This window comes from Sander vitreus, chromosome 11 (genome assembly GCF_031162955.1).
Source record: "Sander vitreus isolate 19-12246 chromosome 11, sanVit1, whole genome shotgun sequence".
NCBI lineage: Eukaryota > Metazoa > Chordata > Actinopteri > Perciformes > Percidae > Sander > Sander vitreus.
The window spans coordinates 9,883,785-9,911,463 of NC_135865.1; the positions used below are offsets into that span (position 1 = coordinate 9,883,785).

General features: G+C 39.5%; 1 protein-coding gene across 1 annotated transcript in view; it reads right to left on the reverse strand.

The window, feature by feature from the left end:
* thsd7ba (thrombospondin, type I, domain containing 7Ba) overlaps window positions 1-27,679 on the reverse strand; it is a 171,992-nt gene that overhangs the window by 20,818 nt on the left and 123,495 nt on the right. The window contains exons 15-18 of the mRNA XM_078262875.1: window positions 22,737-22,928; window positions 13,950-14,216; window positions 13,056-13,234; window positions 1,142-1,275 (exon numbers count right to left, since the gene is read on the reverse strand). Of these exons, the coding sequence (XP_078119001.1) occupies window positions 1,142-1,275; window positions 13,056-13,234; window positions 13,950-14,216; window positions 22,737-22,928 (772 nt within the window). The remainder of the gene's footprint in view (window positions 1-1,141; window positions 1,276-13,055; window positions 13,235-13,949; window positions 14,217-22,736; window positions 22,929-27,679) is intronic.

Sequence of the window (27,679 nt, forward strand, 5' to 3'; positions counted from 1 at the left end):
GCTATATAACTAGTCTCTGGGGCACTCCTAACTGGGTCCTTTTTTGAGTTTCCAAACACATTTCTAGGTTTCTGACTTAAAATAGATTTCACTCCTCTCCAAGGTGAGATTTTGCAACTCATTTATTTATAAATGGGCTCTACAATGTGTCTGGGTTCTCTGAACATTTAGCTGTATAAAAACGGAAACGTGGGTTCAAAAAGTGTATTAACTGTTTTTACTACATAAATGACAGCATTGGTTGTTTTGTTCCAATGACTTCAAATACCCATGCTTTTTGAAGAGCAACCTTTTTGGATATACCAAGCATGTGAATTTGACATTGGAGACCTCAGTTTGACTTCTTGGCAACAGTCAACATTGGCTTCTCTTAGGTCCTCTGTATGGTACGGCTCTGCAACTTCATGTGATTGGTTGACACAGCCATCAGTCAAGAGTCAAGAGTCAGTAGCCAAGATGGCGGTGAAAAAAGCCTCTGAAGTTCTAGGCCAGATTCTAAGCTTTTGGAAGGGCTACTCTGGAAAGGCCTGGTTAGCTATCAGGCTAAAAACTGAACAGAACGAGGCTAGGTGAAAGCGATGCAGAGATATTGGAGATTACGTGACTTGATTTTTGGATTCAGAATTATTTCTCTTACAAATACACTGTAATTCCATGATAGATTAAAATGCTTCTGGATGGCCTACAATCACATTGAGGACCTTGTTGAAAATGTCTTCTCCTTTTCAGCAGCTGCGTGGTTGATTGGGACCAGTTTTAGATCTGTGGCTGTGACTCCCACCTTAAGGAAGGCTTATATTAAACAAGACCATTTAGGTTACTTTTAAGTGCACAATAACACCGTTGCCCAGTTTGACATTTCCGATGGTGCATAAACCAAAACCAACACCTGTGCATACAGAGATCAACACTTCACTGATTTCCTCTGTGGCTATTTTAAGTACCACTAAACAGGGCAGTGCAAAAAGGAACTGCTTCCTCTCATTAGGAAGCAGTAGTTTGTTTTGTAATTTGTTTGTCTGACATCGCAAGTGTCAGGACCAATGAGAGTGCCATCTACAGGAATGTTGCCAGCCTACCCCTCCTGCTGTGTGTTGCAGTGCCAGGCTTGCAGTCTGCCAAGCGGAAGCCGCTCACTGACCTGATCTTACGGCTTTGGACTCCTTCCCCGCAGGCTGGCAGGTCGTCCACAGTGTTGATGGTACAAATGGACCAGGGCTCGATCCTCCACTCGTATTGGCTGCATTCAATTTGGCAAGGTGCTGCCTCGTACACCTGCATGTGTGCATGTGCAAACACACACGACAGACACACACATACACGGAAAGGGTAACACACGGGGATTATAGAAAAAAAGCAGAAAGTGGACATGCATCCAAATCAGTTACACACACAACACAAGCATGCATGTTGCGTCCGCGCGCACACGCACATGCGCACACACACACACACACACACACACACACACACACACACACACACACACACACACACACACACACATTTGATATATTAGGGAAGATATTAGGGACACTTTCACATTTCATTGTACACTAAAGCGGTGTCTCTATGGTAAAACCAGTATTCATTTGTGTTTTCATTTGGTACATCTAAAAATAAAGATATATATATATATATATATATATATCTAAGAAGGTATAATGTATTGCCTTGGTATAGGAGCTATACATGTCAACATGCTGTTTAAGAACACAACATAGTATTCTCTTATTGCATGTAGTTTTAACATTAAGCACTATATGCGTATTGCTTCCTTGGGACATTTTGAAGTCCACACTACTCCCAATTAAATAAGAATCATTAAGGTGTTGCCAAAGATGCTGGAGTTTGATATCAGGATCATGTGAGTATAAGCACAGGATTACACTGTATCAGAAATAAAAGAAATGTTCAACCCTCAAACTAGAAATAGTGCAGCTTTCACCACAGCGGGGCTCTGAACTAACTGATGGGCACTTAACGTTGTTAATGTTACCACTGCAGAAAAGTACAAGAATGTATTATTATTATTATTCATACTGAAATAAAACCCATGCATGATATGGAGAGAACAGCATGCGGTGTAAAAAACAACAATAACCATGGCAATAGGCCCTTCAGCTGAGAATGTAATTGGCTGGATATTGAGCCAATTCACTTCTTCCCACTCAACCAGTAACTCTGGCATGTCTGTATAACAAAGGAAACAGCCAGCGCAGTGCTCCTGTAAACACATGTTTACTCTCAATCTATGTAACAGTCTGCCACAGTAAAAGGTATACTCTAGAGGACAATTTGTGGAAAAAGCTATGACAAGCTGTAATGGGTGCCTGTAAGTGTGTGTGTCTAGGTGTGTGTTTGTGTGTGTGTGTGTGTATGTGCAGACTACTCAGAGAGAATGAGTGTTGAGTATTCCCTCCCCTACGGGCCACACAGATGCCTATTACACACCCTCATCATCTCCCATCTGTCCCTGCAGATGCCCTTGCAGGGTAAACTGGCAACTGCTCTGCTCCCACTTTATCCACTCCTACTGTAGAAACACAATTTTGGCTTAACAGCTAATTTTCATTACCACGAAGAAAAAAAAAATGTCTGCAATATATAAACTATTTATTGAGCATTGACACCATTTGTTTAGTGAGAAATTATGGGATCACAGCACTTACCAAATGGGTTATAGTGCCACAACACATAAGGTGCCAGATAGATATTTAATCATTTGTTGGTAGGTTAAAGATGGTGCTCTACGACACACAGAGCAGAATAATACTGGATTTGCTCCCAAATACATCTTAAGTCACACACATGTACAAAGAGCTGTCATCGCAGAGGATAGAGGAATAGGCTATCAGTTAGAATCAGCTGGTAGAGACCGGATTCCCTCGTTGGTTATACGCTATATGAGCAATCTCAATCAATCTCTGTCTTTTGCTCTTTTGTTCCCTGAAATTAAATATTTCTTTTTTTTTTGGATAAGCAATACAAGAAGGATCTTACCAGGCTCAATATCTTTGAGGACACTCTTAAAAGCTTTTTACTAAACTATTTACTTATGATGATATAACATCATTTAATGAAGTCATCCATTTGGAAAACTCAGTCTGAGTCCTCGTAGTTAAAAAGCAGATGGAATATTATCCAAATGCACTTCACATAAATGATTTCCATCCATGTAGCACTCTCTCCAATCAAACTATTGTTCTTTCTCTCTATGAAAAGGGTCACAGGAGTATATGTGACTTGGACAGATCTGGCATGCATTTTGTCTTCATTAGCTAATAGCAGAGTATATGTACAGAATGAACGGCACTGACCTGAGCCTGCGTGGATGTCCATATTAGCAGTGCAAGACAAGCCAGAAGTTGGGCAGGGGAGAGAAGAACAATGATATGATCATTAGTTTAGATTTTGCCTGCAGTGACAGAAATGTATAGTTTTGCTTAAATTTGATTTTTCTTTTCGTTGAAAATACTGCATTCTGCTCTGTGTTTCATTAATCAGGGTAAAGGATGATTAAATACTTCATCATCTGTAGTGAATCTAACGGTCCTGGACAATTTGCCAAACTGAATGATTCATAGTGTTGAGAGAGTTTTAAAGTGCTGCAGTTGGTTGCAACAGCTGTGCAATGGCCAGACCTGCAGCTGAAGGCAACTCCGAGAAATTAATTTGTCTGGAGATGGTGAGAGGGAAGTCGGCGTGAATGAGCATATGCTCACAGAGGCTGTGAGCTCTGTATCTAAACAAGGTTACTAAAAGTTACTGTTATGTTGTTGACAAGAAACCGTTCAGGCTGTCCTGATTTATTTTTTCACAGTAAAAGGGACATTCAAATAAAATCCTCTGACCCAAGACAGAACTAAAATGTGCTGTAGACATTTACTGGACTCAGAATGCTTGTTTGAGCCAAATACAGTATGCTTCATGCAGTGACAAATTGTCATAGCAAGAGCATGCATCCATGTATATGCTGCAAAGCACCCTGGATGCCGAAACAGTACACTTTTTCCATCTTCATCTATTCATTTATATCTGCACATCTGAACGAGACAAGCTCAGGACCAGGTTTAAGTTATCTTTATTTCTGGTCTAGAGGAAATAGCTAATGGTCACTAAATTTAAAGACACAAGTTTATATAAAACAGTATCTGTTCATTGAAACTGCCACATGCATGGCATGTAAAGTAAATTGCAGTATTGTCAAACTCTCTCAATTGCTGTATGAGATTATGGTTTTTGCTTCCATCCAAAACAAACAAACACACCTGCTACAACTTGATGAAAACCCCATGCACACAGACATACATAAATACACACACACTGGATGCCTACACAGTGATGCATGTGCATACATATGAAGATAATACACACACACACACACACACATACACAAATAAACACATATACAAAATGACACATTAAGTGCCAACAGGCAGAGAGAAAATGGCACAGGAAGCCTTAAAGAGGAGCACTTTCATCTATAATCACTGTCATAGTGTGACTACAACTTTAAATAGACAGCACTGCTGTCAGCAGACTCCTGGATGAGTTAGAAAACAATGGCTCCTCTGAGAAACACAGTGGGATCCTTTCCGATGTGATGATGACTTCTCAAATATACTCATGAAATGAACAGTTGAACGTATAATGCAGCCATTAGGATGACTGCCCGTGTGAGTTAGATGCCTGTTTATGATCAGAAAAGACATGATGCTACGCAAAGAACCCTTGTTTTTGCTATAAAATTAAAATCTAAGCTACTGTAAATGATGTAGATGAGAGACGATAAGATGAAATGCAGCCACAAGGCCTACAACGTTGAAAAAACCTAAATCACAACAACAAAATCCGCAATAACCAACGTTTTGAGCAACAAGAGACTCTGTACCAAGGCAATTAGAAGTCTGAGTTTGTGATCTGCTCTTAAGCCCTGCTGACACACTGATCCCTTCACACTTCCTGATGATTTAAGACTGGGGGGGGGGATAACATAGATGATCTCCTGAGGACAGCATGATTCTGCCATGAGAAAAAATAGGATCAAGCCACTCATGGTATTCTACATGCAACTTGAAATATATAAAGATGTTATTCTGCAGGAACAAGACATAGCTACTTAATGTGCTGGAATTATAGCAGCAAGCTTTTCCTGGTACACATACAGTAATAACATGGCCATGTTTGGTCATCAACAGCATAGTATTATTATTATAGTATTATTGTACTGTAGGACTGTATTAATTTTAAATGTGTATTAGCAACATGTTGTGTCTCAATTGTATACCAGAAAGTGAACCCGGAATGTTCAATCAGCTGTCAATCTTTCCATGTTATCAGTGTCACAGTAACACCCACACATCTCGCCTCGAGAGACACGTCGATAAAATAACTGCTCTAAAATTAATTTTGATCTTTGATTACTGAGTTGGTTCACATATCATATTCTCGCTCTCCTACTGTCTTCCAACTAGGTCTCTTACCACCAAGGACGTCAATGAACCAAAGGCCTTACTAGATTGATATCTGACATCCTTCTTAGACCGCAGGGCAATAGCGTGACTTTCCATAATTACACAAATTATTTGGCCATCAAGCTCTATTTTCAGCTCTGACATACTTTCCTTTGCTCACTTGCTTTGTAATCTATTACTATGACACAGCTCAACAAGACATGTGTGCATGAGCCATTTCGTAAGCACTTAACCTCACATCCACTTTTAATAACAGCCATGGTCAAAGATCTTTGTCCCTCCATCTATTATATCAGAGCCAATACCTCTATTTCACATTTCAAATTAGTACTGTATATGAGCAATTTGTACGTCGAGGAAAAAACTCACATTAACACTGAAATCACAGTTTACCATCACAACAACCCCTGCAGGCCCCATCTAGGCCCTTTCGTCTTACATTTCTTCCTGTTAAGTGTTAATTCTACTGTCTATACTACTGTTAATTCTACTTTCTATTTCTTGGTCAAGTATTGTTATAATTGGATATTTTGTGGTTGGCACAAGAAACATGTTTTTAAACAGCCATTTGGTACCAGATGGACATGTAAAGAGAGTAGGAATTGCTAGATGTTAGTGTTGATACACTGTTAAAAAGAACTACTATACAGTCACATTTAGATAAATACAAATAATACATTTTATTGAACAAATGTAAAGTAAAAACTGGCAAAATGTGCATCAATTGTGTCCTTTGAAAAATCAGCATGTATTAAATATTTTCCCAGACACTTAATACAATTTGTTTTTCTAATCAGCAGATAGATTAACATTTGTATCTAAAGTAAATGCTGTGGACTATCTGGGTTGCTAGAGGCTTTAGGCAAAGATAGAGAGGCTTCAAAATGTAGCCTTCCTGGTTGGCAGCGCTTCAGTCTGCCTTAACAATATGCATTGATTGTAATGCAAGGAGACACCTCACTTTTTGGGCTGGGCCTACAGGGGGAGAATAACACATGCCCAAGCACTGCTCAACGTTAATTACACATCATTGGCCTTAGGTAGCTCCATCAGCAGTTGGCTCCTAAAATCTTAATCAAGGAGAGAGATGAGTTTAGCACTTGGGTGCACTTAGGTAAAAACAAGAACATTTGTTCTTTATTTATGTTCTTATATTTGGGATTCATCAATTCTTTAGACTTGCTCGGGGCTGTTTTGGGGGAATTAATGGATGGACAGCATGCAGAATGATGAAAGATTTGATTGTCATGACATCTGCTGTGGACCATCTAAAGCATCTATAGAATCTCAATTTCATTGGGAACTGCCTTATCTTCATTGAGAAAACATCCAACGTCTCTCTCATAATACAAAGTCATTAAAATAAAACGGTGTTAAAATGTTGTTCTAAATGCCTCACCCTACCTCAATTTCACCCAGGCTCCATCCTCTGATTCATATTTTATTCCTCTAATACCAAACCAGTTGATAGATATAGTTGAAAGAATTAATTTGTGAATTTACTGCAAAACCTTGATGAATATTCCACAGTGGTGAAGACAGAGGACCAAAAGCCAAGCCTTGCTAAAACAAGCTAAACTAAGCTAAGGAAAAATTAACTAGCAACCACTGTAAACACTGTTCAAAACACAGTAGTGGGGAGTAACATACAGAAGCATTAGTCAGTTATAAATACAAAATTAGAACATAAGTAAAAAATTAAAGGGACAAAGGGATTCAACAGAGTTGTACTTGTTTAGTGAAAAAGACTCACAATTGCACTTGAATAAGGTAATAAGCACAGCAGCTTATATTGTTAAAAAGCAGCTGTCCTGTACAGTTAACAGCAGATAATGATAATGGTTAGTGAGGCAGATACCAATGCCAGACGTCTAAAGACAAACTAGGAGCAAAATGTTAAACGCATTTAAAAACACCTGGATGTTATGGTTGTCTGATAATACATGTGTTTTTGTGGTCTACTGAGGGTAGCAGTGGTTGTAGAGCCTCAAAACAGCAGGCAGGAGGTTTCTCTTTCACACACTGTATGTGGAGCATCCTGGCACCGAAGGAGCTGCCATAAGCACTTATTGTTCTATGCAGTGGGTGGCAGGTGTTGCACTTACTAGATAGTTTAGTCATCACTCTTTCAACCCTGCATACTCTAGGGTAACCAAAGGGCAACAAAGGACAGAGCCAAACTCCCTCATTAGTTTGAATAGTCTCACAAGAGACTAGAGTAGTCTAGCCAAAATGTCAAAATGTCCTTGTGCAAGACACAGAATGCTAAACTGGTTAGGCCAGTGCTTTTCAGTATTTTAACTGGTGTGTTAGGGGAGTGTGTTGTCCACCAATAGCTCATTGGCTTTAAAATTGAGCTGAAGGGAGGTCCACCACATATCCACAAAATCCTACATGTTCTGTATTCTTGTGCATCAGTGATACAGCAGACACAACTTTGACTGAGTGGTTTGAAAGCTTTTGCAGATGTAATGTTCCAGATGATGAAAGGACACAGGACTCCACACAATCCTCAGGAAAATGACCATTTCATTCACCCCGACACATGGCTGGTATGAAAACAGCAGCAGATAGCTGAACACACCATGCAGGGGACTAAGGTAGGCAAGGAAGAGCCTTTCCAGACTCTTCATATGCTTGGAGTGCAGAACTGACCACCCTGTAGCCATTCCTTAGCAATGTACCACCAACCCATAAAGGGAAATATACCATCTAGTGAACTGAAGAGAACAGATCCCACCCGATAAGCAGCATTATGCTAAGACACATCAGCTTTGCAGCAGATAATGTATTAATGTATTCAAATTACAAACTTGAGTCTTGGCTTGGAGCAGACAACATTTCCTCTATGTAAAGCAGCATTGATAAACAGCAGATGGTCATGAGTTCATTAAATGTGATCATAGTACAGCAGCTACTCCAGAGTTTAACAAGAGCTCAGCTGTTTAGGTCTAATTTATGATATGTGAACAGCAGAGCAAGCTGTCACAGAACCCAATGCTTTTGAGTTGATAATGGTTATCTTGTGCTGATTTTTGTGGAGAAAATCTGAATTTGATCCCTTAAGGGATATATCAAAGGATTTAAAGCCAATATACAAGTATTCCCCTCTACTAGTAACCTCAGTTTAACAGGCCAAGAGGAAGCTCACCAAAACAATGCCAACAAACATGAATACCTCCAAACTAACCACATGCTCACATGAGAAGTCAAAATGTACTGCTGTTGTAACCAATAGCATGAAGCATCTCAAAAGAAAAAAACAAACAGACATTGCTACAGACATTTCCACACACCCATATATGCATAAATGACTGATTCCACGTTTATTCTATTTTTTAATATGGCTTCTGTAAATAAATGCCTATATTACGCCTTAGTCTGAGGCATGTTCATTTTCAAATGGTTTGTTTCGGAGACATATATCAGCACAATAAGAGCTTAGCTTGGCAGCCATACCAGCCAGCACCATGACATCGGCCACAAGAAGATCCGTGTGGGGAAGCAATAAAAAACCCTCAACAAATGAATGCCTATTTATCTGATTGTTTTCTAGCCTGTTCCTCTAAACAGGCACCACCACAGCAACATTCAAAGTATTCTGAGAAAAAACAGCCAACAGCAGTCTCATAACTTACTGACATTTGCCAAGTACACAAACACCCAGCTGAACTAAGCCAAGACATCTAAATATGATGAAGTAAGCACTACACATGCAACAAATGCTTAATTTGGTAAAGTAAAACAGCGAGTTTTGGAACTCAACGTTGACAACGGTGATACATACAGTGAATGAAACCATCTGTAAGACTTGCAATGATTCCAAGCCTCCAACAGCAGGAAAACATTGACTTCTGCCTTGAAGTGTGTGATTGTGGGCTAATATCAAATGAGTCATTTCTCAGAGTCGCAGAATGCTGTCAGCCGCACTGAATGAGGAGCACACACATGATTATGTCCTTCATAAATCTGTTCTGAAGTGGCATGCAAACTGGAGGCATGCAGGCTTGCTGATTAAAAGCCATTTAGAGAATCAGCAGATAGGTGGATAAAAAGAGTAAGAAGAGCGAGACAGAAGAGGGCATTGCATATGCACATAGTGCATTGGATATGCACATACTGCATGTACATAATGGCATACTGTACGGCAGGTTTGAGCATCACTTTGAACTCTACTCTAGCTGATTATTGTTAAAAGGAGGGACACAAAATGTAACCAAACTACTTACCAGAAATACATACAAATACAAATGAGAGCTTGAATCAAGGCACAAATAGCCATGCTGCCTATTAAAGAGTCATTCATTCTCAAAGCAAAGCACATTCTCTCCGTCTATACGGTATGTGGCATTAAAGCATTAAAGCAGACCATCTTATTTAACCAATCTTTCCACTTCCACTCTGACCTGCAGTTGCAACAAGCAGATCAACACATCGATAGAACCGACATAGGCCTATTGAATTTGTTGAATTCCATAGGAGGGTGATTCTGTGACTGCAGGAAGTAATATTCTGAGAACAAGAATATATAGAAACTGCAAGTGGTGAAATGACCCCACACAACTCTGATTGTCTTCTTTCTAGAAAAAGAAAGACAATATAGCACAAACACACACACACACACACACACACACACACACACACACACACACACACACACACACACACACACACACACACAAAGGCACCTGTCTTTTAACCTTATAGATTGCGCTCACAAACAAAAATACCATCCTCCCATCACACACAACATATATAGTGGAGGAGCCTCGGAGGTGGACAGGAAGGATCTTTCTCCAAGGACAGGGCCAGTGTGTGGCTCCAGGCGTTAATACAATGAAAAACGAACTATGTGACTGGCACAGTGGCTGGCAGCCATTCAAGACAGTTCTGTTAAATGATATGGAAATAGTGCATATACTACTTGATATCTCAGCATTTGGCGGCAAACACTTATGGGACTTTTGATGAAATTCAAATGTCTCCTGTAATTATAGATCCGACTTGTGTGCTCTGCCTTGACATCTGATCAAGAGCCATCACTTCATCAGCATATGGATATTTGCAGCTATTTTTTATCTAATTTAAAAAAGCAGTGATATATAATTCTAAGTAAATTATATTACTATGTTTTTATTTATTAAAAAACATTTTTTATTTATTTATTAAAAAACAAAATGCAAAAAGATGTGTTTAAACTGAAGAAACCAAACATCCCAAACACCCTCAGTCACTTATATGCACATTCATAAGAAATAAGTTGCAGGATGCCCTAGTGTGACTATTAAAATATTTGTTACATGTCTAATTCTTCTTTACTTCTAGTGTACTTTCAGAATATGCAGTAGTTATATGTCTAGAATGAAAAAGACAAGAGGTATTTAACGGCTTGTGAACTGTGAACATCACCTAATCTAATAAAGAGCAGGACAGGCCTTATTACAGCCCCATGCACACCGCTTCAACATGCAAAGAAATCAAACTCGACAGATCGACTTTGTTGATTATGATTGATAAGCTATGATTAGACAATTGCCGTGCTGGGGAAGGGCTCACTGTTTATTGTAAACACACCTACAGTAAAATTAGTAACATTCCATTAAAAGTTAGTTCTTTGTTCTTTTCCCACTTAAACACTTGATTCTGAGGGAGCCACACGATCAATAATGACTTCAGTTTTTGGTTTTCAGTGAGGTGATGCATGAATTATTCATCTTGATTACACTTGCTCTTGATCGTCTTTTACCAATGCAGGGAAATCTTACAGGCTTATTAACAGCACGCTTACAGTTTACTTTACAGCCCAACTCCCATACAGTCTGTTCGACATTGTGGCCATTTCTGCTCGTTATTTTCATAGTGGCACTTTTTCTTTCTCTCTGTCTCCCTCTCTATCTCTCTCCCTATCTTACTTGCTCACTCAACCATGTGATGAGAGGATGAGTTGTGGTGCACTGTAAATTCAGCTCTGTCAAGCCAGTCACTGCTGGCCGTGGCTTGAGGGGAAACGTCTGCTGGTGGGAGCGAGCTCGGAGAGTAGTTCACAGTGGGCGATAAGAGAGCAAGTGTTTGTGAGGAGAGGACGAGAGACATTAGGAATGTGAATATTCTTTGTCATGCTGCACCCTAACAGAGATTAAATGAAGTACTAAGGACCAAATATTAGGGCTGAGCGGTGAAGTGCACTGGCTCAAGGAGAAAGCAGTTTTTTTTGAGACCCTGACAAGAACTCACTTGTGACCATCCAGAAGTTTCCTTGTTTAACACAACAGCATTGCCTATTGAATGGGAGTAGAGGTTATAGTATCTTTCCACCCACACCTTGGACAGATGTACTTCACTTTAAATGGCCAAGTTGATAATGTTAACAATGAGGCCTTGTCCACCCTCAGGATAAATCCATGAGGGCATTTGCAACAGTAAGCTCCAATTTTATTGGCGAGAGGTTATTACAGGGCATTACTACAGGGCCATATAGACCTTGTTAGTGGGCACTTAACCATCTGTACACAAATCTCTCCACTAGAACACACTGGAATATTTTTCACACAGCCGTGCCTCATCTCCATACTGACCTCTACAAACTAAAGTGTCCTTTCAAGCCCATTCAAGCATACAGGCAGCATTCATAAAACACTTCCCCTGTTTAAACCATGACCCCATGAGAGGTGCGCTGTCACAAAATACTTAGAGCTATGGATGAAACCTGACTATGGAATGTCAAAAGCTTCCATCTGTCCACTTCTCCCTCTCTACCCCTTTCCTTTTTGTTACTTGACACCACCCTGTTTTTATGTCAAGGAAAGGGCATGTCTTGCAAGGACAATGATGTGGTCTGAGTGAAGACATTAGAAAATGAACAGGTCACCCTGGAGTCCCACTGGCAGATGGGTATTAAGCCATATCATTGAAATGTGAGCAGAATGCAACATCTCTACTGTGTATTTATGTGACAGCATTGGGCTGCAACACGACTAGGGATGGAGGAAAACATTTTATCCAAATGCAAACTGGAGGTGTGTAAAAACTGAAAATACAAAGTGCAGCATGCACCATACTAATGTTCCCAGTGAGAGAATGTGGTGCGTCTTTCTAAAACATGGAGTAGTGTGGATACTATTAGAATTATGCAAACTAATTTGACTACATTTAGAGTGGCCTCCCTTTTACATGTACTTTAGCGGTGAACATGAGTGGACTTAGATTATAGATTGCCCTCATCTGCATTCTATTATATGTGCCCCTGGAAACAATCAAGTCCGGGGAAAAGTGACTTGACAACAATGTAGATGTATGATGAGGTCAACCTTGTTCGACCGTTTTTTGCTGTGTCTTATTATGCAAAATAAAATGCATTATTCTAATGTCCATAAACTGTACATGAGCAAGTGTTGCACAAAAATACAGTCACAAAATGGCTGTATTTTTGTTAGTTAGTTAGAACAAGATAGTTCTTAAGAATACCAATATGAGTATTCATTCATCAGCATGATGTCACAATAAGTCACCTTCCACATGTTGTTTCCCTATTGTACTGTACAGAATGTGGAAATACAGTACAAGCACTGGTGCACACCTTACCTGATTTTTCAAATCCAGCTTGGGGCATGGGCGACCCCCGTTGAAAGCTTTCTCCCTGAGCCACTTGGATCTGATCTTCAACCCGCTGCCACAGGATGCACTGCAGGCTGACCAGGCTGACCAGTCACTGAGCTTACAGTCTAGGGGGCAAGGGATGTGGCAAACCTCCACCATGTAGCCTGCAATTTAACATTGGCAGACAGAAGGGGGGAGGCTTGATTTAGACTTGCTCAGCGGCTGCAGTGAGGATCACATTAATGATGTCAGACAGACATGCCACTGGCTTGCGCTCCGCCAGACCTTGGACTTGCTCACTGTGATACCAAGAGCTAATTATCTGCTTAATGAGTGTCTCATTCCTACACAGTGCCAACACAGCATAGTGAAACTACTTAAGAGTTTTCACACTGTATAATGCCTTTTGTTTGTTTACTGTCTCTGGATAACTTTATTTGCATTATTCACCCAAGTGTCTTTTACACTGAAATATGCTGAAAAAAATGACAAAGATGTTGAAACTAAACATTTTAAGTGACCACAATCTTCAAGCATTACAATGTAATGGCATTATTATGTATTGATTACATAATAAGGGTGTCACCGATATCACAACACTAATGTTTTGCCTATATACTGGCAAGTACTGAATATTTTTCTTTTAGGCTTGGAAGTGATTAAAATGGGGACTGTACTTGCCACTGATTGGTTAGAGAAAAACAACATAAAAATAACCTCACCCTAACATGACACAATGTCAGGCTGAAAGAATGCAGTGAAATAAAATGCTGATTCACTCTAATTATCAGGCTACAATTTTGTAGGCTTGTAAAGGGTCAATATGTTAAACTAGTGAAATGTCCTAGTACCTGCAAAATATATTTCTGTGAGTCCTACCTGAGTCTGTACAATGTATGGGATTGACCAGGTGTCCCTGCTGGTCTATGCAGGCCACAGCTCTGTAACGCAGACCTTGGCCACACTCCTTCACCTCCCGGTGGCTCATCCAGCCCTGCAGGGACCCCGAAGCTGAAGGATCAGGGAGGATGCATGCAGACCAATTCCCATAGGGTTGGGACAGAAACTCATCACAGGGACAAGTCTCTGTCTCCTCTAGGGGATGTAACTTCTCATCCAGGCAATGCTCCTTCTTTTTACTGCGACCTGAAAAAAGATGGACAAAACAATGGAGAGTTACTGTGCACTGGGTGGATGATGCACGCTGTATGAATAGGGTGTAAAGCTAATTTTTTCCCATGTTGGAAATGGAGTATGAGCTACTGAATGCATACATAGATGTACTGTTTCATTTAAACATCAGTTCATAGAGAGCAAAATAACAACAACTGTTCAGTAAACTGGAATGACAAAGAAGGAATTCTAATCAACATATAAATAAAACTAAAAAGCACAATAACTTCTTTTGTTCATTTATTTATGCTCATTTATAATGCATTCATAATCTTACAATGTCAGCACGTCAGCAAAGTAAACTATAAACTGAGTGCAAATTGTTCATTTGTATCATTGTGATTGTCAAATAAAGTAAAGCAAGATAAGCTGACACATTTTGTACAAGATCATTTTTAGGGCTTTTTTTGGCCTTTAATTGATAGGACAGTTGTAGACAGGAAAGGGGGAGAGCGAGGGGGAAGACATGCAGCAAAGGTCCGCAGAATTAACCCTGGGCTGGGTAAGGACTGAGCCTTGGTACGTGGGGCGCACACTCTATCAGGTGAGCTACCAGGGTGCCCCAAGCTGACACATTATTTTCAGACAAATCTGTCACTTTCAAGAACTACTGTATGTGAAACACAAAAGTGCAAAGAGGTCTAGCGTGTTTTTCAAAAAAGTAAAAAAATTTTTTATTTAAATGGCAAATGTGACATTTAAGTAACAACAGCAACACAAACTCTTTAAATGGAGAAAAAAGACATTGTGTTGACATCATTGTCTTATTTCTTAAAGGCACACATGGCCCAAATATATATATAAAAAGACAACAACTTTAGTTTTTTATGACCAAAACATAATTTCATATAACTTTGAGGTGGAGCCACCCCAATAATAGTATTATAGTAACATAATATATTGAAATGTTAATAAAGCAACAATGGGTCCATTCCAACACTCGGCTGTTACTCCATCCCGCCCCCCCGCTCCATGCCAGGTCACGACTAAACTTTAACCATGTTTTTCATGTGGTTTTATTCCACCTTTTATTGTGATGCATTTAAATGAAGTTAAATTTGCACTGAGAAAAAAGTCATGACATAATTTTAACCTTTTTGTTCCTAAAAACAGGCAGTTGAACATCTGTAAATGTGTTTACTACTTTTTACATCTGGTTCCATCGCAGGCATAGTCAAATAGACATCTCTTTCTAAATTTCTGGTTACATAACACAAATTATTGCCAAGATATGGGGGTTGTATTATTTTACTCTGCCCTGTAGATTTAATTTATAGGAAACTATCATAATAATTGAACAGCCGATCAGTCAAAAGTGCTCTATGGCCAGTGGCAAGGAAGCCCTTCTCAATGTAATGCATATTCAGACACTCTAAATAACCCCAGAGAATGATTAGTACTATTTGAAAGCATATTCAACTTAAATTTTTCTCTTCCCCCTTAAGGGAATGGTGCACACATGATGTAACGTGTGTTTCGTCACTTCAGCTAAACTCTCTGAAGATAAGACCAGGGTAATTGTTTATCTACATAATATCGAAACAACACACTCTGTATAAGTAGAATACAAACAAGATTGTGGCTATATTCCTCAACTTTAGTATGTCATTTGTATGCAAATGCACTATATTTAGGCATAACACGTACAGTACAGTCATTGTGTGCTACCATGAAAACCCGAAAGAGTGAAAACTGCTGCAGCTGAGCTCCCACTGAGGAGGAAATACTGAAAGACACACAATTTCCCTCAAGAAGCTCTTGCCTTTTATCTCCTGATGCACATTTATTCCCTCTCATTCTTCATCCAGCACATAGTGGTTGCTTTTCATTATTAATGATTAACAGTGCACAGAGAGCTTTTGATTCAAGTGGCTGACAATAGTGGAGAAATCGCAGCCCATGGAGGTTTGATATCCACACACTGTTACAAAGTATATTATTAGTCAGTAATGTTAAGTTCTGGAGTTATTTTTTGTGATTAAAGTGCTTTAATTCAGTTTTTGGTGTACCTACTTTCCCTCAGTCTGCCTTCTTTTATATAACTTTGTAATTTCATATATTTACTATGATGCTTATGGCAACCCCTAGAACTTCACTAGAACAGAGCAAGAGGTTGTTTTTTGCAGTACTCACCCTTACAACCCACAACATGTCTTGTGGGTGTCATGTAATCTACTAATGCTTCTTTTAATGAAGAAAGTGGTGCCAAAATGTGAAATCAAACTTGATTGCAGCTACACTCGAAACATGTCATCAATGAATATTAGAAAATGGATGGAGAGATGCACCATGGACTGGCAGCAATTGTTTCAGCAGTGATTTCTTTCTTTGAAATTGAACGCACACCCCCAAAACACCAGCTCTAACTCTTTTGTCTAATGAGGGTGATAAAGACCTCCATTAAGACCTCTATCATGACTATTAGAGCTAACCTCTCAATACAGTTCACTTCAGACTTCAAATAATTAGTCCTGTCCATTATATCTGAGGACTAGAGTATTTATAGATAATCATGAGCAGAAAAGTAACATTCTGTAGCAACTGAAAGGCATGTGTTCCTCTTACACACTGTCACTTTGAATATTTGGACAAGTAACAGATCCAAACTGTCAAGCTGTCATGCTGCTATAAAATCTTTCACATGATTGATTGTCTGTTTCACATCATTGACTAGTATTACATAAGAGAGCTATGGGGTTCTGTTCTAAACAGCTATCATTATGCTGCTGTCATCGACATGTTAAGTGTTGCTTATAGTACATTGTTCAAAAAAGACAAAGAAAGAGTCACTACTGTCAACACCTCTCTCCTACATCCCAACACTAACCAAAACCAAATAATTTGATAAGCGCATTTGATAAAAGCATCAGTCCCCATGCAGGATTTGCATTGAGTTCATAGTATGTAGTAGAGACAATCCAAGTGAATGGAGAACTGGCTGGACTGAACCCAGTGTGGGTCCTTCGGCAAGACCCTTGATGCTATCTGCCTACCTCGAGTATGAGCGAAACCACAGGAGAGTCATAGCGGATTGGACGTTGCCCGGGTCAACAAGGTGCAAGTCAGGTGTTAGAGAATCAGGGCAACCTGATGAGAAATGGGCTACTGGAACAAGAACAAGACATTCGTGGACTAGAGGGGAGAATATGGAACTACTTTGTTGTACCTCTTCCTACAATCCGAGGTTGGAAATAAAAGTGCTAACAGAATTCCTGAGCCATATGGAGAGAGAGAAAGACACACACACAAAGCCTGGTGAAAGAGTTGCACTGAAGTTTTGTTAATCCTGCTATATTTGTGCACTCCTATTTATTTCATGGATCCTGGGTGTCCTCGGGCTCCTGTGTGCCCAGTGAGCAGCCCATCTGTTTCTTTAGTTGCAAACATTCCTCACAGAGTGTGAACTTACTGCCATCACATGGCAATTCACTAACAATCTGTTCAATCTACGCCACTGTTGGTGGTTGATTGTAGAGCGCCAGTGCAACTTAACTTCACTTTGACAACTACATTACTGGCGGCAGCACCATATAGACCAACAGGCACCTGCAGTATTCAACTTTTTTTACCATTATGCATTTGAATTAAACATCATTTTCAAAAGTATCTCTGTTTAATATTTGTTGATCTGATGCTCCATTAGCAGCCATAATACTTTGCAGTCTTCTTTTCTCTGTAACACTGCAGAAGTGTGCTGAAAGGATCTGAAAATGTGGAGTGAGTGAAGGAGCTTTAGCTTACTGTGGAATGTCAAGGCCACAGATGATTTAGCTTGACAAAAATATCAATAGATAGACAATAGATGATTGATGTCCCCTTCATGGAAATGCCAACATTAACCTTTCCTCCACTTCGTGTCCGTCATTGGTCTGACTAAACTGATAAAAACATGACGGATGTTCTACAAACACTGTTGATGCATTATCATGCTGCATTTGCAATTCTTAGTTTTAATAGTTGGTCATACTGAGTATTTGTTTACAGTGAAATACATAAGCACAAAAGAGCATTTATGACTGTGTCAGGCTACTAACCAACATGACCCAGTCATTTTCAGTACAGTAGGGTTTACCATGGAGACTGACACACAGAAGGAATTTAGGACTTGAAACCGTCTTCAAAGACAAACTGGAAAAAAACAGCTGTTCTGACAATAACAAAAGGCCAGTTTAAGGCAGGCATGATGTACAGTATGCTGATCAAGTGGCAACCTTCGGTGCTAAAAAATTAAGCCAATGAAGAAGTGCTAAAACTGCAGTTCCTTGAATGGGCCACTTGAGGCTGGCTCCAAAAGGGAGTCAGTCCTCATAGAACCCCATGTTAAAATGCCCAACTTTACAGCAGAATTAAACATGTTTACAGCATGGTATAAAAAAACTCTCTCTATAGCTATATATAGCTATTTTCCCATTGATGACAACTGTATCGGGGGTTACATTTTTATAACTCACCCATTTAAATGATAAGCCTTAAAGTTCTGCACTATTATGGGCATGTCGCTTTGAGTTACAGGTGGCTGCGGACACAGCAGGCAAGCACAGGCTGTAGCCTTCATTTGGCTGGCCTCAGCTCTATCTATCCTGTCAGGCACTGCCATGGTGAAAGCCGCCCGAGAAGTTTCTTTTCTTGCCCCAACCCTAGCCAATCCCACCTCTCATGCCTAAACCTAACCAATCCAACCATAGAAGGCAATGAGTACTAGCCAAGCAGAGGCAGAGTAGGGCTGGTCATGCCTACGCCATCCTAGGAAATGCTAATTTGCCACCGCGAGCCACCCACTTTGAGCTTCAATTTGTCTCTTTAGAAACCTATGGGTGATGTCACAGAGACTATGTTCATATTTTATATAGTCTATGGTGCTGCTATTGCTAACACTGCATAACTGAACATATTATTAGACTTTACATTGCTACATATATTTTCTAAATCCACAAATTTCAATATTCATGGCTCACAACACAATCCAACAGTCCCAGAACAGTCATGTCATAAAAAAACAAGTCTCAGCTCTCCTGTAACATAATGCCTGATAGTAAAATCCATACACTGTGAGATACAGTAGGTGCATAATAAATCCCAGACAAATCTTCTCCCTGCACTCCAGCCTAGTGCTTTACCTTCAGTTGTTAGAACTGAACTTATTTTCCCCACTTATTTTCCACTATTTTCCCCACCAATTAATTACTCAATCAATCTTTATGTATATGGCATGTTTAATAAAAGTTTATAAAATTACAATTAATAAATTAGATGAAAGAAAATGATTTAATACCAGCAACATACTATAATACATTTTAAGAGGAGAAACAAAACACAGAGCAAAGATAAAACTGAGCTATAAAATAAAATAAATTCAGTTCCCTTATAGCAAATTAAACTACAGTATTTCCATGAAAGGCCAGGCTAAAATGATACACAGGAGGTACTTAAAGGCTTATTCTGACAAAGAAGAGAGTCTGAGGAATTTTGAATGGCTCAGTAACAAAGCTGGATAGTGTAGCTAAACCATTTGTCTGCAGTTAAGCTCTTACAGATACACACACAAACTCTGCTCCCTGATGTGTGGCAGAAATAATTCACAGAACTTAACATTTGAATGCCCAAACTAAATTCAACATGCTGATTGAGAAGAAGAAATTAGCTACAACTCAATACTTGGCAATAAAGCAACAGGAAAAACCCATTTATGCATGTATAATTTTCTGAGGTGTAATCTCATCAGTGTAATTAATATAAACAAACTAGAAGGCTGGAATCCTTTATGCTGTTTTTTCAGAGTAAACAGAGCTAACCTTTTCAAAGCTGTTGACAAGGACCAACAGTGTTTACTAAGAATGAGTTTTTAATTTTGTGTTTTGCTGATATATGGTAGAGAGAGGCCTCTACCATGATGTCATTTAGCCTATTCATTGTAAGTATATATGAGTATCAGTTCAAGAATATATATGATTTCATAATGTTACAATGTTACAGCACAGTACATGTAGCAAGCCAAGAAAGAAAGAAGAAAAGTTATAATGTGAGCCTACTACACAGTCTCCAAACTCATATTGGACAAGAGGCAGTAGAGCTGCACAGATGGTGTGTATTCTTAACCCTGTCTCCTATAAATTATGTTCCCACACAATGAAACTGCATTCTCAGTCATGTATGGAAGGAAACTTTTTTCAGCAACCATAGCACATTGCGAAAGGGTCACTGTTTTAAACACATGGTTAACACTGTGAATTGAAACCAAACCACTTTGTTAGGTTTATTAAAAGATGTGGTTTGGGTTAAAATAAGTATTTTGGTTACATCCTTTTATACAAAACCTTTTACAAAAGGTTTACACATAAGTTAAGATAAGGTACGGTACAACATTACACAAGTCAACGTTGACTTTTTGTTTCACATGGGACACTCAGACTTTCATTAGAAATGTATTTGTTATACATCAAAGACAAATGTAATCCGGGACAAAATAAGGGTCCCTCGAAACGCAATTGAGAATGCAGTTTGTATGGGAATGTAATTTTTAGGAAAAGGGGCTGGTATTCTGGACAGGTCACCAGTCAATCTATGAGCAATATATAATAATCAGTTCACCTTATCTGCATATCTTTAGACTGTGGGAAGAAATCAGAGCACCTGGAAAAAAAACTGCATGGGATAAACATGAAAATTCTTTGCAGAAAGGCGGCAGGAGCCATGTGGACTCCAGAACCGTCTTGCTTTGAACTGTCCTAATTGTCATTAGAACAGCATGGATGGCTCAGCAGTTAGCATTGCAGTTACAGTAGCACTGTCATGCCATTGGGCCAATTTCCAGTCTCCAGTTCAAATGGCTCATACAGTATTTCGGAAATCAGTAGGACAAATAGCCAAACACACAGAGAACATCCAAACTCTACAAAAAGCCAAACAATCACTTCTGAGTGAGACATTAAATGTCAGAGGCGTAACATCAAACATGTAAAGTACAAATCCAATGATGGTTGCTTATTTGTGAAGCAGATGTTGGGGTGACAGAAGCTGACAAAAAGGTAAACAGCAACACAAGTGCTGAGGCATGGCTGCTCAATTTATGTCTTTCTCCTTTTAAGCCCTCAGTGACATGATACGAGGGAGGCTGTTGATATGACAAAACAAAAATGATACATACAAAACTGAGGAATAGCTTTCATTATATGCTTTGTGCAAACTAGATAATTAAATTCCTTTTATTTTCTATTCTCTCTCTCTCACTTTTCTATGCAGAATCAACTGTTAATTGACCGACAGCCTATCTATTTCTGTTTGTTGAATCTGACAAAGGGGCTGGAAAAATAAGATGCTGTCTTCATCCAGCTACTTTCCGATCATGGATAATGTTATTTGTGGTTTCAGTTATAACAATTGTCTGTATCCATGAGCGAAATAAAAACATTGTGAAAGTGAAAGTAAAAGTGTTGTGTACTTTGTCTAGCACGAACGTCTTGCCAATTTCCAACCATATTCCCAGCTAATAGTAATAGAGCTTTTGTGTGTATGCCATTCACAGTATTTGATAATGATTTCTGTATGAAGGTAGTTGTAGCATAGGAAATCCAAGAGACATGCACTGCAACTGTACAGCACTTTGTTAAACAGCCTTTTGGACCGTCAAAATTACTTTTGGTTTAGACACGCAGAATATACTGCAATATGGCTCAAGGAGGCTTTTCAACATAGCTGTATTATCTAAGCAGATGTCCTGGTAAGCTGCCAACTTCCTTAACCACATACTAGAGCGTAAACCTTACAGTGGATTTACTTTCCATCAATTTACCTGACAGAGACATTTCTGAAAGTGTTAAAGTTGGCATAAAAGAGTTATATTGTCCATTACGACCCACTGAACATGAACGCACACTCTTCCCAAATAAACCCACCACAGAGCTCGAGCTGATTTCACGTGTTGGATTCTAAGAGCAGTATAGAAGGAGACAGGGTATGTTTACTACAACCCCTCTGGCATCGGATCAAATATTCATGAAGACAAATAGTATCCAGCCTGGTCTGCAACCACAGCATGTAATTCAGATTTTGCCATCTGCACTGAAATAAGGGATTACAAGCTGTGAGAGACCTAATTTAGAACATAACACAAAAGGGACAGTAGAAAGTTACAGTAACAGAATCAGAACGAGAAAAGAGGTTAGACTGGATTGCAGTATGTACGTCAAAGCCACAGGGGCTTTTCAGCATATGAAGGAATATGCTGCCATGACAACAACCCTGAATATCAAGGAATGTAGTTACTCTTGAAATGAGTGTACAAGGTGTCTACTTTATGTTTCCAATTGTGGTCCACACTACAAGGTTCTAGTAAAGCATTGACACTGGCTGATTGAGAGCAATATAAACAGCAACCAATGCGCAGTGTTAAGATATGTGAATTGAGATTTTCTAATGTGAGAATGCTTGACCTAAAAATCCCATCATTTCACTGGTGAAGATGAAACTCCACAATCTGTGAAGAAAAGTCTTTACCTGTCAGCGAGCGCTTACGACTGCGGGAGCTGCCACATCCAGCGCATTCAGAGAACTTGGACCAAGAAGTTAGAGTGCAGTCATCCTTACAAGCCACCCGACACTCTCTGATCTGAGGGGGCAAGGGGCCAGCCCATCGCAGGCACTCAGTCATATTGGCCGACTCACCCATCTCCCCAACACAACTGACTCCTGCAATCACGGGGAGGCAAATATGTCATTCCAATTATACAGACAATGCACACGTGACAAGATCTCCTCCCAACAAGTTGACTTTCAGTTGTTGGTATTGTTTTAAATCTTCTTATATAGTGTTTTATGGTTATCTGCGCCGCATTTTGATTGAACAGCAACAGGAAGGGACAGGTCTATTAATTTATTTTATGTTTGGCTGAATGGTCTCACAAAGAAAATTAGCTACAGAATTGTCATTGCGCAAGTCATAGCTGTAAAGAATATCCCTGTGCGGCTTTCATGTTAAAATCTAGTGAAATGCTAATTCAACCTTCAAGCACAACAATTTATCAGACTTTTTTAGACATCTATGATTTATTGAATAAAAACAAGGCATTCATAATAGCAGATTAACATAAAAGCTAAATACTTTTGACAGAATGATGTATACACTATCTAATCAGACGTATTTGATCAAAGAGGGATACAGACATCAAGAAGAATATTAACTTAGAACACACAGCAAGGCCAGATGGGTTACTTCTGTTATTAAACACCTGATGTAGAACTCAGTTAACTGAAAGCAGACTTTTAGTCCAATTTGGCTGCTTTTGATAACTTACCTGATAAATAAATAAATAAATCAAAATGAAAACTGTCCGAGAAGTAAGGCCACTCTTTGTCAGAAAAGACAGAGCTACCTGTGGTTAAGAAAAAAAGTATACACTTCAATACAAATTGAGAACAGGAGGCAGGATCAATATGAGAGGTACATCAGAGCCACTACATAATATAGCAAAAGCTTTATTATGTAGTGGTTCTGATGTTTTAAACTAAAAAAAACACTTTACTGTGAGCCTCCTATCTTACAAAAACAAGTAAGCATGTAACCCCACAAGAATGATCTAACTGGTAGCAAGATGCTTAATCGCTTTACATTTTGTTGAAATTAACTTGGTTAAATTTCCTTTCAGAGATGGAAATTTAGATTGTTTGTGTCTGCAACTTGCATCTTGAGCCTTATGGTGCATTCATTACACCAAGCAGCACAGTTTATCTCCGCCAGACGTAAGCCTGGAGGGGTCCTGGAGCCTGTTTGGTCCTGTTTGTGCGTGCAGGACTGCATGCTTGTAATTGTCTGTCCGCAGCTAATCTTGCATAATACTGGACCCATCAGCCCAACATTTTTTGTGCACATATATGACTGTATGCTCAAGGACATCTCGTGGTTGAGGTAATTCATAATTTGTTAAAAACCTATTTTATTGACTGCTCTGTTTTATACCATCATTGACTTCTGACTCCTCACTCCTCTTAACCGGCTGGTAGGGGCCGCAAGTGATCAACAACTGCTTCAGTACCAAAAGGCATTTCCAGCAATTGGCTAGGCTAAAAACAAGCCTTGCCACAAGGTGGGAAAGGAATAACTTCCCTAAAACTGACATTTTAATCTGCATGGTGCTTGGCATACATGTTTGCAGGGATAATAATTCAGTGAATGAAAACAGTGAAACAGTGGCTCAGCCCTAGCATAGAGGGAAGCAACATGAATGAGGAGCCTCAAAAATACAGATAAACCTAATATGAGTTAATTACATGAATTATAAAAGAAGAAAAACAAAGAACAAATGAGTAGGTGTGTGGATGCTCCTGCAGAGTCTGCTGGCTGAGGAGAGAGAGGGAGGTGGAGGAAGGGATTTGTATAGCTTTGTTAGGTGCCACTGATTAGACAGAAGCAGTTGATTGGACTGAAGCTTCATTAAACAAGAAATTAGAGCAAAAAGACACACTACGCAGTACATTACAATGTTCAAATACATGGCGGTCTCATGGACACTCTGGGATTTAGGAAAGCAATGTCACCAGTGACCACTCCCCCCAACACCTTAACGTCTTTGAAGATTCACTGATATACAAACATCCCTTTAATCCATGTTATTGATTTCTATTTGACTTTTAAATTTTGCCCTCTGACAAAAACTGTTGTCTTTCTACAGGTCTGCTGAGAATGTGTGGGATGGTCATTTACATACAAGGCCTCTACAAAGGCATCACAAGGGAGATGGATGATAGCTATTATTAAAGTGTGTTTATGCAACATTCACAATAATAAAAAACAACTTTCATTTTGCAATGTGAAAGTGTTTAGTTTAAAGAGTGATGTTATTATGATGACCCTTCAAAAGGTGAATCTTATTTTCCCTTTAACAAACCTGTTTGATAAACAACTAACCATTAACATCTGCTGCAGTATTAGCCCAATTTGCACCACTGTGGGAATAATTATATGTCCCTGTTTGCATTGAATTCTGTCAATTATCTGGAATAGTGTCCTCTCTTACTGAACCTACTACCCCAGTCACAACCCCATTCTGTCATCCCCAGTATCTTTTATTCGAAACGCCCAGCATTGCAGGTACAGTATACTGACATTCTGATTTTGAACTGGGAGCCATCCATTTTTAACATATTAATTTCAGCTTCTGGTTGCCGAAGTTCATTTGTGTGGCCTTTCACATCATCTCCTCTCACAGTATCTCCGTCACTGACAGGGATCATTTTTAATTATACAGTTCCTTAGAAAGGTGAACACTGTTGAGGAGCAGTTAAAAGGACAGGCTTTCAAAAGGCCCATTACTCTCAGATTTTTAAGAATATTTTCTGTGGCAATGTTGTAGACTTTTAAGGACATGCTTTTAAAAAAATCATCAAGTCCCCTTTCAATTGATAACTTTTATCAATCCGACTCAGAACATGTTGCATTGTCTATCATTACTTTTAATTTTTATTAAAATTTATTATTTTTTTATCCACTTTAAAACCCCTCCCATCAAATAGAATCTGTATGGTTATTCAGTCACACTGTTTTTATGATGTTCTCCTATATGATGCCTTGTGAAGAGTAATGTGGATTGGATTCATCATTGAGTCACATTTTTCTTGCAGCAAAAGATCTTCAACATGGCTCATTTTTTATTGAATAATTTCTCAAAACAGTTCCAGTTCTACTCAGGGAGGATATAACACATCCATCTGGTTATGAGCCACAAGTTGGTTGAATTTAGACACAGTCCAGATGTACGTAAATTTGCGAATGCAGCGTTATCAGCGCCATGGCCAATCCACAGAAAGCGCACGCTGTGATACTTCAGTTTACGTCGTACCGTTCATTGGGTAATCAGCGCCTTTCTCCGCCCACTATACCGTAAATTGCGCTGTAGCAAAGCGTTAAGTACTGGTGCTATGATACAGCTGAGTGCAGACTGCGATATTCCCACTGCTGATGCTATGACTGTTTGAAATGATCCTGATGCCAATATTTGTAATGTAGTGAGGAGTTGTTGGAACTGTTGGAACGGAATGTGAACGCTGAGTCGGAGATTAAATGTCATCTTTGATTCCTTCCAGTAACTGTGATATTGCATGGCTGCTTAATCTGTAACTCTTAATGATTTTGTGTTCACTCAACTGAAAAAGCGTGATCCTTATGGCAAAAATCTTTTCAGCTCGTCTCCTTGGCTTATGTCTTCGTCTTGCTCGGATTACTGCTGCCATTTCACCAGGAGGCGTATGCAAGGAAACCTGTTTGCGGCTGGTTTACACCTGCTTTTAAGAGGCGGAGAATTTTCACGGCAAAATAGAGGCGCGCCATCACTTTACGCTTCCCCTCCCATCTCTTTATGGGAAACTCTTTCCCCTTGATCCTCCTGTGAATGCATATGCATGACACTGAAAAGCGCAATTTGCCATTTTCAGTTCCCGTGACAGGCAGTCTGCGCTTTTACCTCAGTGCGGCCTGTTTGTACACACCTCGCCATGCTTTTATGCGCACGTTGCGAAACAAATACGCCTGAAGTGGGCGCAGAAGCGTTAGTACATCTGGCCCAGTGTCTTTAGTGTGAAATCCATCAGCTCATTGCTCACTCCAAGTTATCAGCTACAACTTTCACAGGCTTTTCAGAGTTGCGTTTTCTATTTTATTATTTTGGCAAGGTTAGGATTCATCTTCTCAAATCTTGTCTTATTTAGTCTCTTACGCCTCTTACCCGTGAACTCAGGACAGCAACATCACAACCCTCACCTCACTTGGTCAGACATTTGCATTCATCAACATGCAGTTTTGCATCCGACATGGGGCCATACACACACTGAGATGGAAGGAAGCATTTACTCAAGCCAAGGGCATGTTGGCTTTGTAAACCACAAAACCAAACACATGCTTGTGCCTGAAACCTGGCCCTGATTCTAACCTTACAGTACATGCCTGAACCAGTGTGTCCAACAAACTGACTGGTCCTGACTTGGCTGAAAATCCCTGGTTGCTATTTGAACTGTTCTGTGACTGCTATTTAAATGCTTCATCATCACTAGCCATCTACCAGTCAGTTTCCTAGGGCTGCACAGTATTTCTACTAAAGCTTCCAATTTCCAACCAACCCTTCTGTACAGAAATTCTCCCAGGAAAGCTAACCTGGCAACCAGAATGATGCTTACCCCAAGGAAAAAAAAATTATTTTCTATAGTGGCTGTGTACCTGGTGGAGACTCAGGGATGTCGTTAGGCCTATTTTAGGGGGGCTGAAGCTACCCCAAAATGTTCCTAAGCCCCCCTAAATAATAATAAGAACAACAATAACAATTTGATTCATCCTCATTGATATTTAGACGCAACAAATGATATATATAGCTACAAAAAAATAGCTGAAAAGTCGGAAGTTAGACAGAAGTACAGAGAGTCGTTGTGCTATCAAGATGATGCACCGCAGCGTC